At 40.4% G+C, this 18,185-nt stretch overlaps 1 protein-coding gene across 1 annotated transcript in view; it reads left to right on the forward strand.

Annotated features, from left to right (window-relative positions):
- Positions 1–17,836, forward strand: part of LOC102299349 (tyrosine-protein kinase yes) — a 30,466-nt gene extending 12,630 nt beyond the window's left edge. Inside the window, exons 2-12 of the mRNA XM_005922493.3 lie at positions 5,966–6,269; positions 8,036–8,135; positions 8,666–8,764; positions 9,018–9,121; positions 10,895–11,044; positions 11,562–11,717; positions 12,129–12,308; positions 12,900–12,976; positions 13,298–13,451; positions 14,951–15,082; positions 17,075–17,836. Coding sequence (XP_005922555.1) covers positions 5,975–6,269; positions 8,036–8,135; positions 8,666–8,764; positions 9,018–9,121; positions 10,895–11,044; positions 11,562–11,717; positions 12,129–12,308; positions 12,900–12,976; positions 13,298–13,451; positions 14,951–15,082; positions 17,075–17,283 — 1,656 coding nt within the window. The 5' untranslated portion in view covers positions 5,966–5,974 and the 3' untranslated portion in view covers positions 17,284–17,836. The remainder of the gene's footprint in view (positions 1–5,965; positions 6,270–8,035; positions 8,136–8,665; positions 8,765–9,017; positions 9,122–10,894; positions 11,045–11,561; positions 11,718–12,128; positions 12,309–12,899; positions 12,977–13,297; positions 13,452–14,950; positions 15,083–17,074) is intronic.
- The last annotated feature ends 349 nt before the right edge of the window (positions 17,837–18,185 follow it).

Below are 18,185 nucleotides of genomic sequence, written 5' to 3' on the forward strand. Positions count from 1 at the left end.
CTAAATGCTGAATCTCAGATGTTTATGGAGGGATGCAGTCCCTCGGGGGAACATCTGGAGCTGCCTCAGATGTCCAAAAATAGTCGTTTTTTTGGTTTATTATGTATTTCCTGTAATACTTGACAGTCTAAGGGAGCGCCGAGAAGCTCTCACATGCAGGCAGGCAGGTTTTGGCAAGTATCAGCTTTGTTGATGTGTCCTTGAGCAACTCACCGAATCCCCTGTCAGCTGTCTGTGCCACAGTAGCTCACTTGGCAATCTGACCTCGCTGGAAGAGGAATATTAAACAGAGATAGTGTCTAGTCTTTGGGTCTTTTGAGACTCTGTGGAAACAGAAGGAAGCTCAGCAGTGATGGAAAACATATTTATGTTTCTGTGTTGCAGGTATTTTTCACCTCTCTGTCGTTCACGCTACAGAAAAGGCTTCTGCTGGTGATATACAAGTGATATATAGATAATTTCTCAGTTTGTTGGGCTGGAAAATGACAATCTTTAATCTGAGCAGAGCATTTTTGTACCAAATGAAAAAGCTTTTATTCCATATCAACACCAATACCGACACTGATACTTTTTACTAATAAAGCCAGGTTAACGTGGCTGTCTCTGAAGCACTTTGGGTCAGCTTCTGTTGTTTAAATGTGTACATGCTGTAAATAAAATAGATGTGAAAGTCAACGCAAAAAGGTTCTTACGTGTTTTCGAGGTGCATTTTTTTTTATTTCTCACTTATTTAGCACAATTCAGTCAGCTAGATATTGAACTCAGATGATAAAAACAAAGTATCAGTCCTATCGTACTAGTATCAATCCAGTACCAGCATTGGTATCGATACTGTCGATATTTGGGTCTATCCGCCCGCATCTAGTGATATGTCAAGCTTTCTTACTTACTGATCTTCTGTCTGTCTGTCAGAACATAGCAGTTCTTAGACAATAGCACCAAACCTTTCCAATCAGATAGTAAAAGAGGCCTTGGTTTATATGTGCATGTGCTGACATGTAAGCTTCCCTATTTTTAAACCCTTCACCTTCCTCTCTCATTGTTCCTTTATGGCTCCGACTGGTGCTACTGGGAGTCTTCTCGTGTTTGCATGCTGTTGTAGGTCATGTTAGCATCCTGGGGGCAGTGGGATGTTGTCCGCAATTAGAGTAAGTTACTATAATTAGCAGCAAGGCAGATTTTCCTTTTGGCTTCATGATTCTGCTACAGATCTTGTGTTGCGCTGAGTGCAAAAGAGAGTGAGGCATTTTGATGTTAGAGTGTGATTTTTCTTGTGATTGTGGAGGTTTGGGGGGGGGGGGGGGGTTCATGACAGCTATGCATGCTCACTGGCCTTAACATTGTTGCTGTTGCATCTTTTATTTTTGTGCCATATTTTCTCCTAAAGCTCTCGATTTTCAGTGTAGACAAAGCCTGTGGTGTCAGTATGTGATGACTGGCAGACTGACAGAGAGCTAACTGAGCTGATTTAGAGGCTTCAGGCAGAGCCAGTCGTCTTTGTATCGTCACAGCAAAGAGCCCTTAAGAGCCTCCTCTTCAGCTGATAGCCCTCATAATTCTGCTCATGTGAGAAGCCCATGAACGCAACAAATATTTAATAGGCCAAAGTGACTGTAGAGTCAGAAGTCTTCAGTGTTTCAGCTACTGCCACCGGTGGTCACTCCTCTTTTTTTGTTTTCTGTTATTATCCTCTTAAGTTAAATCCACCATCCTCATAATCCTCCTAGTAATTTAAGCTGGTAAAGCTGGCTATGAGCCCGTTTGGCCCCCTCCTCATTCAGCACAAGCATTCAGCAAAACTCTCCCTGTACCCTACATTTCATAACATTTCTTTCTTCACACAACCAGTAACAGGAATCGTATCTGAGTTTTTATCATTGGGGTTTTGGAAGGATATTGTGACACTGAGATAGGAATCTATCTGTTTAGTATGCTCCACTGCAGTTATAGCCCAGCCTTCAGTTAACACCATATATCATAGTTATTGCTTCTGTATTAATACAAATAGGATGAGGAAGTGAGTGTGTGCTGACAGATAAACTCCTTTCAGTATCCGATGGGAATTTCAGTGAATTTAACTTGCTAGCTTAAAGTACAGAACCTTAAATGTACTGTCAACAGGCTGATAGCTTTGTTGTTAAACTTTTAACAGCATAAATCAAATTTAGGATTATTGTTAACACTTTTCATTTTTGATCAGCTTATTGATCATTGTATCGAAAAGCAAACAGCATGCTAACTTTAACAATTACCTAATGAACTCAGTATCTTTCTTTTTATGAAGACTAAAGCACTGTGAAGCCATGCTTATCAAACACTGTGATTTAATCTAATTGCTAACCAAATAGTCCATGTTGGTATTTTGCAAGAAATATTTTCTATGTTTGGTATCTTAGTTTATTGTTAAAGCATGCTAATGTTTCCTAACCCTTAACAAAAAACAAGAAAGTGCATACTTACCAAACTTGGCTGCCACAATGCCGGATTTGAGTCAGTATTTGTGCTATATTAATAAAAAAGAAAATGAAATGAATATGCTATATTGAAAAAACTAATTTTTGACTTTGTTTATTGTGAGTTTTGTCTCATTTTTGACAAATTAATTTCACTCAAAATCCAGGTTCAGGAAGGTGTAGGTTTTTTTCCCCAATATTGTGTAAAATCCTACAAAAAGAACAATTATATGATATTATCATATGAGAATATCATATCATATATCATACGTGTGTGCAACAATGTAGTTTAAAATATCCAGTTTATCATCAAAGCCCAAATACAAAAGCTGTGACCACTTTCACGCATGAACTGTGGCGTAAACAGCATCTGTGAGACATCTGACAGCTGTTGAATTTGTCTTTCAGTTGCTGGGTGGATGCTTTGATCTCTCTGACTACATCTGATCAGATATCTGACAAATTCAAGACAAATTCAACAGCTGTCAGACCAGCACTGAAACCCTTCAATGCTAAAAATAAGTCTTGTAGCATTGATTAAAAAGACTAAACTTTGAACACACTGATTTTTTAAAATCACTTTTAGGAGCATTTTTTGTAGCTTTATCAGAGGGATGGTGAAAATGTTAAACAAAGATCACATGTGAACTGAAGGCATCGCGTTTATGGCCGATTCTTGGTTCCTCTTTCCTTCTACAAGATTGATTTTTCCAAAGCAGAAAAGAAATCATCTTAACAAATAAGTTATTAATCCATTATCTCACTACATTACTACACTGACCAAAAAAACTGTGATGTGTAATTATTTAACAGCATTCTGGTATAGTATAAAAATAAAAGAGACATACTTTATTTTTAAATCTCTTAACTTCAGTATTTATGATAATTTTGGGAGACTGACATCACTTTTATGAAATGACTGAGGCCTTATTTTTGGAAGGAAAAACATTTCTAAAGTGCAAATATTCCCGGGATGCCGGCCAGTGTTTTACGGTGTGATAGCTTCACTGCTGACCGGGCGGGCCAGGCACCCATCTGTCTAAATGTGAAATACAAGGCCACCCGAGTCGACCACTGAGCAAAGCCCTCTGCTTTCCGTGACACTGGTTTTGTCTCGAGGTTAAAGGAAAGTTTGGTTCAGAAAAGTGTTTTTTTTTCCATGCCAACATTCTCAGCATGTCAGCTGCAGATCTAAAATCTGAGATCAGATTTACCGACATATTCATTTGAAGCCGTTTTTAAGAAATCCGTCTTTCTGACACAACTCCACTAACTGACCACCCATAAAAAATGTTTTGTGGAAGACGACCAGTACCCAGCATGACTTGCAACCTGCAATTTGCACAGTTTTATTTAAGCAAAGTGTTCTGAATCTTTGGAAGGTTTCTGCGGTTTGTCCCCGTTTTGTTGATTTCTTTGGCAGTTTAGCTGAAGAACTCGATGAACTCTTGATTATGAACCTCCCTCTACGATGAGGACAAATCCCTCCCACCTCCCAACATCAAGGCCACTGTTACAAAATCAAAGAGAGATGTATTACTGCACCAGTAGATCCTCTTTCACTGATGATTGTACGATCACTGCCCTGTAATTCAGTGCGCTGCTGTAACCAACTGTGCCGCCGTATTGCTCAGTAGCGCTGTGTTTAGTCTACTTCCACGCTGAACATATCAGCTCTTTATAAAAAATCTTTTACCTCTTTTGTTTTACTGTCTTGGAGTGTCAGTAAACCAGCTCCTACTCTGCGTTCAGCCGTTGTTCTTGGCAAATGAAACCGTTCTGATCTCCCAGCGCTCAGACTTCTTTACGAGCGTATCTGATTGTCTCCACATTTTCCAGGCCTTCACTCCACAAAAGAATGCCTCAGTGTGACTCCATCCAAATTATGTTAGGAAGAGGAATGACAACCACGCCGATAGAGACACATCAATGCTTTAAATCTTCCAGCGTGGTCAGGCTGAGGCATTGATAGATTGTGAAATGGTAGACGACTTGGCAGAGACGTGTAAAAAGCAGAGGACTAAGATGCCCGGACAAAGACACAAAATCCAGGAATCTCAGGCTCGGACACAAAAATGACTCACAGTTTTGCCCGACACCGATTATTGTGTCGCTCATTTATAATCAAATTTGTAGTAATTTCCTTTTGCTGTCATTTTGTATCACTTTGTAATATGATTGTGTGACTTTGAGTGTTTCTTAGTGGTTTTGTTGCATTTTGTTTCTGGTCAGTTTATGCTGTTTTCTGTGTCGCTGTAAGTATTTGTTGGTTGCTTTTTCTCTTTGCAGTCATTTTATTCTTTTAATTTTTACGTCTGTTTTGTGATTATCCGACGATGTCTCTTTATGGTTTCTTTAATTTTCTTTATAGTGGCTATTGGGCCTCCAACAAAGCTGCCTTTATCTGTACGTAGCTTTTATGAACATAATCTGTGACATAGCCAAGTAGCAGAAGATTTCCACTTTCCCTATCTGGCCTCAAGGTCACATCTCAGCTTTTTGCGCATGATGTGGTTCTGTTGGCTTCATCAGGTGGTGACCTCCAACTTGCTCTGGAGTAGTTCATAGCCAAGGAATGGAAATCAGCACCTCCAAGTCTAAGGCCATGTTTCTTGGCCAGAAAAGATATAAGTGCCCACTGCAAGTCAGGGACAAGTTGTTGCCACAAATATCTTGGGGTTTGGTTCAGAAGCTATGATATGTCAGTCTACATTCTTAACCTCAAATAATCAAAAAGTGAGATTGCAGATACACGGGGCAGAAATGAGTTTCCACCAAGGGTTGATTGGGGACTCAGAGTAGAGTAGAGACTTTACTCCACATCAAAACGAAAAATATCAGGTGGTTCGGGCACCCGATTAGGATGCCTGAGGTCTTATGTGGTCATTTTGTGTCTTATGATACTTCTGCTACTCTTTGCTGTAATTTGATTGATATTTAATAAAAGGCATGAACTGTCACTTCATAGAAATGGACTGTGACACTTTGGGCCTCTGGATCTTTGGCATGTTGAACCCATTTGGTAACCATCCATGGATGGAGGGCCCCATACAGACTTGTCTGAATTGCAGCAAGGCATAAATGTAGATACTCCAAAGAAATATGCATTTCCCTATATAATGTGGAGTAGATTTAAAATCTGTTATTTGTTTACAGAGTCTCTTGATGGAACAGGAGCGTCAAGTAATAGATGGTAATAGTGAAAACGACAGAACTGCACAGTTTTATCTACATGGCCTTGTTTGAGTGATTCAAATCGGATTTTACATTTATCCATATGTCCCAGTTACCACATGGCTTATAGTCTTAGAGGTTTTAACAACAATAAAATGATTCACATAATCATATCAGGTCAATACATTTTTATTTCATAATGCTTGTTCCAGTTCCTGCAGACCTTATGTTGTAGTCAGTAATCCTATATGCCCCTCAGCCCCTCCATCTATACTGTCTCATCCTCCTCCTCTGTTTACACTGAAATAATATCTTCTTGTTGTGTGTTCTTTCTCAAGGGTGAGAAGATGGGGTGCATAAAGAGCAAAGAGGACAAAGGCCAGACGATGAAGTATCAGCCAGAGAACTCCCAGGCATCTGACACCAATACCGCCACCACGCCTCACGTCGGTCACTACGGACCAGAACCCACCCAGCTGCAGCAGAGTCAAATTCCCTCATCTTCCTCTGGCTCGGGGGCAGTAAATTTCAACCACACCCTCACGCCGTTTGGTGGCTCTTCATCTGCCATTACTCCCTTTGGAGGAACGTCATCTTCTTTCTCCGGTCCTGTGTCCAACTCATTCTCTGGTTCCGTCCCCAGTGAGTAGAGTTTTACTGCGTGATGTCAATACTGCACTGATAATGGTGTTCATGCAAAATGAAACCACTGTTTACTTAAATCTTTATTATTTAAAGCTCAACATGTACATCCTATGGAGAGCTTTGCAGACAGATGTCTACATGTTGCTTCTGTCTAACACCAACTGCAGACATTCATTTGATGTCATGCGCACATCAAAATGTGTCCACTGTATTAGACCCGGTTGCTAGGGAAATATTTATTGGTATAGAAGCACATTTTGGTGATCGCATTTCTCTGCAAATGCTCGCTAACTACTAGCCGAGTGTTAGAAAAACTCAAAAAAGTGCACCACAAACCAAAAATGAAGAAAATTAACCTTAAAAATAAAAGTTGTGCCTCAACACTAAAGCTAGCGTATTTCAAAAGGTGCAAGCTTTACTTTGAAGCAAAATGATCCACGTTTACAGTTTGTGTTGCACTTATTCACTTGATCCTACATTGTCACCATGATTGCTATGTGTCCAAAATGGTGGACAAGTTAATGTCATGTGGTTAGCAGTCACGTGTCTGCAAACCTCAATAGGACTGGAAGTCTTTTTATGGCCTGTCACCATCTAGTGATCTTCAGATAGAGTGCAGTTTTAAGTAATTCCTGCATTGACTCAATTTTTCCAATTCAGAACCAGTTTCCATGTTTTATACTGTCTGTAGTGGCTCTTGCCTATGTTGATGTTGGTCCTTCTGCTTATTCCCTGCAGAAGAGAAGATAGAAATCCTGATGTTTTCAGTTCAGTCCACTTTCAATCAATCAGCTTTTGACATGTATATAGATATATGTATATGTATATTCTCATAAATGGAGAACAGATGCGTCTCATAATCCTTGACTGTGTAACTGAAGAGTTAAGCAAACAGACACCAACATGGGATCATAAATCTGCCTTAAATCAGGCTTTAGTTTTATTTCATCAACATTACGTCCTCTTTGTTTTGTACTAATGCAGTCCACTTTTAACTGTCACATCGCTGGCCCAAGTTCGATGTCCTGAATATTGATTTGAATGTTACAGTGACATAAACTGAAAGAGCTTTATGAAATAGAAAATTCCCATCACATATGCTGAGACGGTCAGGAGCAGAAATGCAAAGTAAACATAATTTGTATTACAGTAAAACATAAATGGGATAAAACATGCAAACATTATTAATATTAGGCTTAGCCTGGTCAGCATGCTGATCTGGCTTTACGGTGTCACAGCTAATGCCGGTCGATGTTATTTGAAGTTGTTGGCGATAACAACTATCGGCTCTGATCACACAGCTTACAGCGATCCTGAGAGCCCTCCTGTTTAGGTGGGATTTAGGTTGTAATCCTTCTCCATGATGGATTATCTGCTCTCAGAGGGGGATAAAGGTGGCACTGCCAAGGTATTTGCTTTCTGCAGGTGATAATAGAATTACTGTTGACAGCATTGTTGTCAGTGGTAGGTATATGAATATCATGTCTGGGCATATGGCTACACAGTAGGCAAAATATTGCATGGAAAGATAGAGCACCTGTGTTCTCAAATGTGATATACTAATAAACTTTATTATTACATGGAAAGCAACACTATCAAATAAAACCAGTTTTATACGGTGGGAGTTGTTTACCATGTGTGTAAATTTCACTGTCTTGACAACATCTATTCTCAGTCATATTTCCATGCTGTTAAGACACAAACATTGTCGCATCGCTGTGATGTTATTCTTTTCAGTTCTTTGTCTCTTTTTATGTTGTTAGGTGGCGTTACATTCTTTGTGGCCTTGTACGACTACGAAGCCAGAACGTCAGATGACCTCACCTTTAAAAAAGGAGATCGTTTCCAGATCATCAACAATACGTAAGAATCGCTCCAGTTTCTCTCTCAGTTTATGAAGCGCCTGTATGAAAATGCTTCCTCGTGAGTACTGCTGCGATTACCAGATGCCTTTCTTTGTCGCAGCAATGCACAGCTGCACCTGTTCGCCGTGTGTCGGCCTCAATGAATGACTTAGATTGCCACTTGTCTCCTAATGCCAGCTTTCTACTGGGAACTGTGCACGTCTGCTCTGGCAGAAATGTTGCCCCGGGTTATATTATTGTAATGTAAAATAGATTAGTCTCATTCAGTCCCATTTAGATGTTAGCATTTAGTGTTAAACACATTTTAAAGACTGATTTTGAATCAAATAATGAGGTTTACAAGTGCAAACAAGATTGAAAAGAATTTCGAAGTATTTCCACAGGGCTTACCCAAAAATTATAAGCCATCATTTACAGTTTTTTTCCGTTCCAGGTATCAGTGACACTATTATTTGATAATCAGTCTTTGGTTGAGTATTAACTGAACAAGTCATTTATCTCATCTCCTGTGTCGCTGTCACACTGCAGAGAAGGAGACTGGTGGGAGGCTCGCTCCATCAACACAGGGAAGAAAGGCTACATCCCAAGTAATTATGTGGCTCCTGCTGACTCCATCCAGGCTGAAGAGTAAGACCTTGTTGCTGCTTCTTATAACCTCATTACTCCAGCTATGACAGCTGCACCAAGAAGCTATGACCTCATATTGCACAAAGCACGCTATCCAACATTAACAGCCTTTAAAAGGCTTTATGATGTGATTGTGACATTCAAAAGAAGGGAATGCATTAAATGCGTTCCTGCTTTTTTGTTTTTTGTGTTTTTAACCATTCAAGTCCTTAGTCACGTCTGAGCATTTTATTCAAATGCTCTTTCTTTGCAGGTGGTACTTTGGTAAAATGGGACGCAAAGATGCTGAGAGGTTGCTGCTGAATCCAGGGAATCATCGAGGAACTTTCTTGGTGCGAGAAAGTGAAACTACTAAAGGTGATTATATTCAGCAAAGTGGGAGGAGTCGTTTCCGGGCGTGCATGGATTACAATCTAGCATGGTCACTGCAGATGTATCATTTCAGGTTCATTGTTATTTCTATTGTCATTGATCTCTGTCGTGCTGGGGTTTTGCTTCTTGCTGCTTTTTCCCCCACCTTCAGCTTTCCACATGTAAGTGGGGAAAAGCAGGGAAGACCCAAGACAGATACTTATCGCCAAATATAAACTACTGCAAATGGAAATAGAAATGTTCTTTTGACTAAAGTGGTCCAGGCTGAAAATCCTGTTGCTGCATGGATCATGCAACTAAGCACTTTCATGACTTCGTGGCAAATATAAACAACGACATAAGTAATAATTTTGCAATGCTAAAAAAAAGTGCTTATATGAAATACATTCACCACATTAAATCACTCCACTTTCAGATTCTGGGTGGAAGGTGAGTAGGTCAACTATAATGACATGATACAACGAGACTGTTATAGTTGTTAGTGTTAGTATTAGTGAGTCTTTAAAAAAAGATGGACGTATCTCTATCAATGTTACCTGTTGATTTTAGCATTTTAAAGCTTCAACATTTAGGTTGCTACCATGGCCTCTACTGACCCCAAAAGCCCCTTAGTAGTACCTCAGCCAGATGCCTTTAGTATCCTTGTATAAACCTGGTTGGATATTTGACCACTCTTTATTTAAATTGGTTGATTTGCTGGCACAGACCCGGCTTTAAAATATAGTCCATAAATTATTGTTTGGAGTGAAGTTGGGGTTTTGAGATAGTCTAAGAACACAGCTGTCAGTGTTCTTAGATCTGAAAGCCTTACCTTTACCCCTCCAAAGATACCTCTAGTTATTGTTGTCAAATAGCTAATTCTTTGTCTCGTCTGACTGTAAGATTTTTCTTCCAAAGGCATTTGGTTTGTCCCTGTGCGCAGGTGTACATTTCAGTCATGCACGAATGTGCTGATTTTGGTCAGGGGCAATGTAAAACTGGCTTCACTGTGGACAGTGATGCAGGTGTTATAGCAGTTTTCAGTTCATGGCATGCTTGGGAATTGCAACGGAGGTCACTTACTGATGACTTTGACTATAGTACATTTGAATTCATGCTGTCACATTAATGGATGCACAAGTTTAACACTGCTTGTGTCACAGCTAAATCTTTAAAAAAATTCTTCTCACCAACTCTAATTTGCAATAAGATTAAAGTATGATTCATATTTGCTGTTCCTCGTCTAGATGAGTGAGCTTTCTCTTAGCCTGTGTGTGAGAAGGGTGGGGGCAGCAATCATTTTCTGCAGCACCCTGTAGCGCGTACGGATGCATAGATCCTGGTACTGTTAAAATAGTAAAGAGAACAAAACCTACAACAGTTGCACAATTGGATCTGCATAAAGCCATGAGGAAGACTAATAACAGCATGCAGCTGCTTTAAAAGAATGAAGCAGCCAGCAATGGTAAGAACTCTCTGTAAAAAATAATTGCCCTGTGTTTGACTTCAGTGTTCAGGCTGTTGTGGTATTGATGTATTTAGCATCAGAAACTGATGGAAGAAACATAAGTCTCCAAAGCAGTGGAGGATACTTTTTTGTGCTAAGAATAACAACTTTGTAAGAAAAACATAAATTCACAGCTGTAAAAAAGGAAAAAAAAAGTCTGAGGAAACCAGAGCTTTATCCTAGTTTGGAAGCCATGTTTTTTAACCACAACAAAGCCAAATCACTCACAGTTGTGCTTAAAAAATGAAAACCACTTCCTGTATGTCCTCCAGGTGCTTATTCTCTTTCCATACGGGACTGGGACGAATCCAAAGGAGATAATGTGAAACACTACAAAATCCGCAAGCTTGATAATGGGGGGTACTACATCACTACCAGAGCACAATTTGACACATTACAGAAGCTTGTGAAACATTATACAGGTATGTACACAGGCAGCACTCCCTGCTCACTCGCTTTTTCTGTGTCATCTCATTCATTATTCATCACAGTCGTTCTTCATACCTCGAGGAATTATCCTGAAAATTACTCTTACTCACAGCTGCTGCTCTGTGCCACGCAGTTTGCCGTGCTTCCTTTAGGGTTACCACAGGAGATGAATGGCCTTTAATTTTAATAACAATTGATGGTGCTGTTATAATTTTGAAACTCACACCTCCTCCTTAGCCCGAAGAGAGCTGAGGTTAAGTCTCTGTGATCCCACTCCATTTCAGCTTGGCTCTCGAGAGCGCTCTGGTGTGTTAAAAAGCCACTTCATCTCATTTATATTTCATCGCAGCTGGGATGAGTGCATCTAAAGTCATCCACATCAAATGGAACGAATGATGGATGAAACTTTACGACACTGAATCCTGCTGGTTAAAAGACTTGTGTGTATTGGTGTGTGGCACTGCTGGGTGTAATGTGTCATTTTGATTTCTCTCGGTGTCTCTGTCACAGAGCATGCTGACGGGCTCTGCCACAAGCTGACCACAGTTTGCCCCACAGTCAAGCCTCAGACCCAGGGCCTTGCTAAAGATGCCTGGGAGATTCCCCGGGAGTCACTGCAGCTGGAGCTCAAACTGGGCCAGGGCTGCTTTGGAGAGGTTTGGATGGGTAAGGCCAAAGCAGCCACATGTTGTTTAGTAATTATCTATATTTATGTACATTGGGAAATACAGAATAAGCCCCAGTTTATATAGAAAATGTCATTGTCCATCTATGTTTATTGTCTCTGTCAGAGCTGGGGACTTATCCACTTCCTTCAGTTGCTTCCTCTTTTTGTTATATCATCTTTATCTCTAGAGATCGTATCTCTCAGGAGGAGAGAGCGAGCTGGATTTGTTTGCCGTGAGCCCGTATCCGCTCATCCCAGGGATATTTTGCGAGAATCGCATGCATGACAGCACATGTCTGAGCAATTACAAGACCTAATTAATGATATTGTCTCGCTCCCAGCCCATTAACAACACTGATTACCCCTGTTGCCTGTGGGCTTTTCTCTCCCCCGCATCTCCATCTCCGCAGGCACGTGGAATGGTACAACTAAGGTAGCCATAAAGACGCTGAAGCCGGGGACCATGTCGCCTGAGGCCTTCCTCCAAGAGGCTCAGATTATGAAGAAGCTCAGGCATGACAAGCTGGTGCCTCTGTATGCAGTGGTGTCTGAGGAACCCATCTATATTGTCACAGAGTACATGTCCAAAGGTACCGCCAATCCCTGGAGAATAACAGTACTCAGCTGTTTTCCTGTTACACGACACTCCTGAGGTCTATTTTTAGAGAGAAGGAAAAGCAACATCAGGTGTGAGCCTCTAGATTTTTCAGGTGGATCACATGCCCTTGCTTTTTTTCCTCTTTAATTTACACATGGTGATTTCCTTGAAGGAAAAATGTAAATTTTATAGGCTTTTTAATTAATATGCTTTAAAAATTGAAAGTCCCTCAGGGTCCCTGGTGGGTCCCTGATGCGGGAAAGTGGAATGGGTAATTGAAAGCTGCAGCAGGTTTTCATAGAAAAAAATTTTCTGAGGTTACTCGGTGACAGATGCATGCCTACGTGTCTGCAGTCTTTGATGCACTCGGGTGCAGTGATTTCACAAAGACACTGACACTGACCTTTCCATACTTTAACTCCAAACAAGAAACATGGATCAGCTAACACTGTGAATCGCAAAATTAATTACTGTCCAACTTAATGCATTATTCACTTTAAGCTATTATTCCGCACTCTGTAGCAGTATGTCGTTATGCAGCTCCCTCACATCCATTATGACTTCTCACACTTGCTTTTAATAGGAAGCCTGCTGGACTTCCTCAAAGAAGGAGATGGCAGACATTTGAATCTTGTCATGCTGGTGGACATGGCTGCAAAGGTGAGACCAGTACCTGTATCTTTTTTTTCTCCACTAGTGCAGAATTCACCTCAGTGCACTGCCAAGTATAGAGCTCTATTTTAAGCTTCTGACATTTAAAAAAAAAAAAGAAGAAAGAAGAAGAAGAATCACAGCCTCAGGTAAACAAGTCCTCCTCTCCCAGATTTGGCACACTTTGCTTTTATTCTTACTCTTTGAAAATCAATCAGACATGAAGAGGTGATGGAAAGTACGAGAAGCTGAAAATTATTAGCTGAAGTGGCGAACGTGAGATGCTGTCTAACCATTTTGGGTTTCTGTTTTTGTGTGTTTATTTTAAAGATCGCTGATGGCATGGCTTTCATCGAGAGGATGAACTACATTCACAGGGACCTGCGTGCCGCCAACATCCTCGTGGGCGAGAACCTGGTGTGTAAGATTGCCGACTTCGGTTTGGCCAGGCTGATAGAGGACAACGAGTACACGGCGAGGCAAGGTGGGTACACGCACACTTAAACACAGGCTGTGTGAGTCACAGGTGAATGAGGTGTCAGGGCAGAAACAGAGAGAGCAGTGACCTCACAGCTATGACGACTCCCGGTTGTCTCACCTCATGATGAATTAGGCTAACATAAGAAAAACCAGATGCTTCTTTTGATCTCTTATTAGCTTTCCTTTTCACATGTTGGAAGAATTTATCTCTGCTATTTCTGCTTCGCAAGCAGTGCCTTACCCTCATGAGAAAGTGGAGCAAGCTTTAGATGCTTCCAGTGAAGGCTGAAGACTGCAGTTTCCTTCTGAAGCTTGTTTTAGAAGCACCTGTGAAACTTAGGGAACAGTACTGCTCTACAAATTTAATTACAGTCTGAAGACCAGTGGCGTAGAAACAAGAGACAGTTGCCAGTGATGCTATAAAGAAAGAAAGGAGTTAAATACTAAATATGCTCACATTTTTAGTTTGAGATTTAGTAATTTATCACTAAAGTAGAGCTGAAGCTAATCGATATATCATGAGATGGATGAAAAAATAATCTTATAAACACACAGTCCTCAAAAATATGCTAAAAATGTTGCATTAGCAGCATATTAGCTGAGGGAAGTGGGGCACAGTTGATAGCCTGCTTAGGAGCAGAAAAACTAAATACCTGGGACAGAAGACTAAAAAGATACCTGTGAGCATCTGCTTGGTCAAAGATCTGAAAACTTGGTGGCTGTAAAAAATTCACTTAATCTCATAGACTGTATATAAAAGATGTAACTCCCGTGCCTGGAGAAACTGCGCTGGGTTCTCTATGACCTCAGTAAACACTTTTCAGATGGGTTTATTCTGTTAACAGCTACTTTTAAGACACTTTAATACAACATTACATTCATTTGGTAAATTATAGTCTTGTTTACAGCGAAATAAACAATAGAGCATACTGTTCTTAATAACACATAAGAGGGCAGTGTTTGTTTTTGTTTCTCTGTCACATCCATGTGTTTTAAAACACTGTGATGGTGACAGGGAAACATCACGTTGAGACTTTGCTACGCTAGATGATGCTACCATGTCTGTGTCCATCTTTTATGTACAGTCTGTATATGAGTTCGTGACTGTGGCAGAGATCAATGAACTTTTGTTTGTGGTGCACATGACACTATTTCCATGAGGACAGTTTCTCAGGTAGAGAGTAGTTCAAATGAAACTGCTTTTTGAAATATATATTAATAAATACTTTTAATACTTTAGATAGCTTTTTTTAAATTATTCAAATGCAGCGTTCTTTATTGTATTGTTTATATTCGTTGTTACCCCTTAAACCTGTTTTCTCTGAGGTCTATTTAAAAAATCTGTATGACTGAGTAGGAAAATATAATGTGCTCCAAATTATATAACTATGGTTAACTGACCTTCCTGTGACTTCCTGGAAACGAAGACAGAAATTAGCCCATATGCCCTCTAGTGGCAGCACTTCACCTAACCCTCTCTCCTGTCTCCTCCATCACACGCAGGAGCCAAATTCCCTATTAAATGGACGGCCCCAGAAGCTGCGCTGTACGGCCGTTTCACCATCAAGTCAGACGTCTGGTCCTTTGGCATCCTGCTCACTGAGCTTGTCACCAAAGGCAGAGTGCCCTATCCAGGTAAGTGACAGGGTCAACACTAGCACACAGATATACACATACCTGGTGTGAATAAAAGGTGTAGTGCACCAACAGAGCGCAGTGATTAATGACCAGAGCGATCAGCCTGCAGTCTGTCAGCAGACGTTGAGCTGGTGTGCTTGTTAATATCAGAGGATGAAGTGAAGCTGTCTGACATTGTCTGCGCTGGTTGTTTATGGCTCTGTAGGGGGAGTATTGACATGTACACGCATGCACACACAGATAGCCTTACACACACACATACACAGACTCTGTGGCACATTTGAGATTAGATGAGACCATCTGGTGGGGGACGATCAGGAGATTGAACACAACTCTTGTTTATAACCATCTGCCAGACCGATTCTGCCCCAGGGAGCAGTGCCCGTAGCCTTCTGTGCTACCTTCACACAGATCAGGTTTATATGTGATGTAGCCTTGAAACTAATATTAGAGGTGTGTGGCTGAAGAGAATCTGATAATTGATTATAGAAGTAAGTTGACATTTTGAGAAATAGACACATATTTATGGTAAACCTGGGGAAACAGCTCACTGGGCTCTGTGAACAAACACCACTGGATTTTATACATTTGCAATTATATGTTTGAAATTGCAGGTATGGTAGCAGCTTAAGGTAGCCATATTCTTACCTCACAGGAACAATTCTCAAATTTAACAATATATTCTGTTGAGGTTTTTGCAAACACACATTTACTAACCATTTGATGTTCATTTGTCTGCCATTGTGGATGTGTTACACCCTTGGTGAGCATGTAGGATCAAGTAAATAAGGCCCAAGTCATCCACTGCCCGACTGCTGTATCACGTTTAAAAGGGCGGACAACTCTCAAGCAATCTGTACATGACATGGATTAATAAACAGTTTAGACTATAAAACAATCAGTAACCTGTTTGTTGTCATTGAGAAAGACTCAGACCCGGCTCGGTGTTAGAAAAAATATATAAAATTAGGATCCTTCCAAGTGTTAGGGTTAGTTAGTTTATTACTTTTGGACAACGTCTATAAGCTAAGCTTAACTAACAGGTTGGTGTCTTTAGTAATAAATCAAACAAAAAGATTGTATTTCATTTCAAATGAATTATATGAAGCCTTTTAATTTGAGCAAATGTGCAGCTTCAGTAATGTTGGGATTGAAAAATTAGGGATGGAAATTTGTGACTGATTTTTCTCAGTTTAAAGGTGCTAAATGATTACATGATTGGCAGGTCTGTCACAATATTCTTTATCTATTCTGTTTTAAATACACTTTTATGATAGGCAAATCAGTTCACAAGTCTATAGGACAAACTCCCATGGAGCCTAAGCAATCCCAAATCTTGTCTTGAAATCAAAATATAAAAGAGTGAGTGATATGTTTCCTTAAAATGTTTATTTAAAAACATAAACCACATGGACTGTTGGCTATAAATTACTAATGCTACCCAGTCATGTGCAAAGTGTTAAGGCCTCCTGCCACTGGGATCCAATGCGTCAATACAAGAGCAGTAAATTTAGGTCAGCGTAAAGAGTAATATCACAAAGTGGTAACAGAAGGTGCTTAGTTTTAATTGACTTTTAACATAAATAAATCAATTAATATTAAAATGCAAGTGAAGAATTTCAAGCTGAATTTCTTATATTATTGGGGTCCACCTGCAGTACAGATATATGATTTGCCTATTACTACTTAATTTATTTATTTATTTTACATGCAGCATGGATATCATCAGCACCATTATATTGTGACACTCAAATAGTTTTTTTTTAATCACAACTTGCTGCTGTAGATTGATATTCAGCAGGGAGGGGATTTGCTAGGCTTTCAATCCTTTCTGTTGATGGTGGCTGTGATTTTAATGATGCACTCTGGATTTTCTGTGGAACATGCAGCCTCCTGAGCCCTCTTATCTCTTCTTTTTCCATTTGGAAAAAAAAGGCTTGAACAAAAGCTCTTACAGCCCTCTCTGTCTCCACTCCATCTCCACCTCAGGTATGGTGAACCGGGAGGTGTTGGAGCAGGTGGAGAGAGGCTACCGCATGCCCTGCCCGCAGGGTTGTCCCGAGTCCCTTCATGAGATGATGAAGCTGTGCTGGAAGAAGGAGCCCGACGAGAGGCCAACCTTCGAGTACCTGCAGTCCTTCCTGGAGGACTATTTCACCGCCACAGAGCCACAGTATCAACCTGGAGAAAACCTATAGCCAGACTGGACTCTTCTGTGTATCCCTACGCCCAGAGGAAGCTTGTTTAATGACAAGTCCAGAAAAAGTTGACCGGAAACTGCCAGTCACACAAACCACTACTTGCTCTACATTTTCTCTCTCCCTTTTTTTTCTGTTTCCAGTGTCCACACAAGATTTTGTTGCATTTCATAATTTTGTGTTAACCTACGGTACTACACAAGTCTTAGATGTGTGAATTTCTGAATATGACTGTGGTTTCCGATTTCAGAGAAATGTTTCAGATACACTCCACGTGGGATTCTTACTCCTGTGAAATAAGCTGTGACGAAGCCTCGCGGACGAAAAACCCACTGAGAAAAGCCGGCCGTCGCACTCATTTGCCTCCAAATTTGTGCTGTAACAATAAATTATGCAACATAATGATTAATTGTTGATAAGAAATAATATATTTTCCTAACGGGGAGACATTCTCAGGGTGAGGTTGATGGTCCAAATTCCACACGGCTTATCTTTATTCACGTCATCAGTTGCAGTAGACATGATTAAGATTGTGATAAACTCTGTCTTTTTTTAAAAAGAACAAATATGTTCCTAGAATTTATAATCTCACGGACATTGATTTAAAGCTTCATTTGAAGACTTCCCCTCGCTGTCCATCATCCTCCAGAAGAGACTTTGTGATTACAATGCCATAATTCTTTGTGTCCCTCACTGCCCCGGTTACTATAATCCCACTGTAATCGCTGCAGAGACATGCTTACATGAAAGACGTTTGTATAGTGTGTCACTGGGTCTATTTAGCGGTTTAAACAGGGATGGGATGAAACTCAGACTCTCGTGTTTTATGGTGACTCTGCAAAAACTGTTGTTTGTATGGCAGTGATGTGTATGATAGCTCTTCTCTTTGCTCCTGTATGGAC

The sequence above is a fragment of the Haplochromis burtoni genome, unplaced genomic scaffold (genome assembly GCF_018398535.1).
Source record: "Haplochromis burtoni strain Fernald_Lab_line unplaced genomic scaffold, NCSU_Asbu1 Contig_58, whole genome shotgun sequence".
Classification (NCBI taxonomy): Eukaryota; Metazoa; Chordata; class Actinopteri; order Cichliformes; family Cichlidae; genus Haplochromis; species Haplochromis burtoni.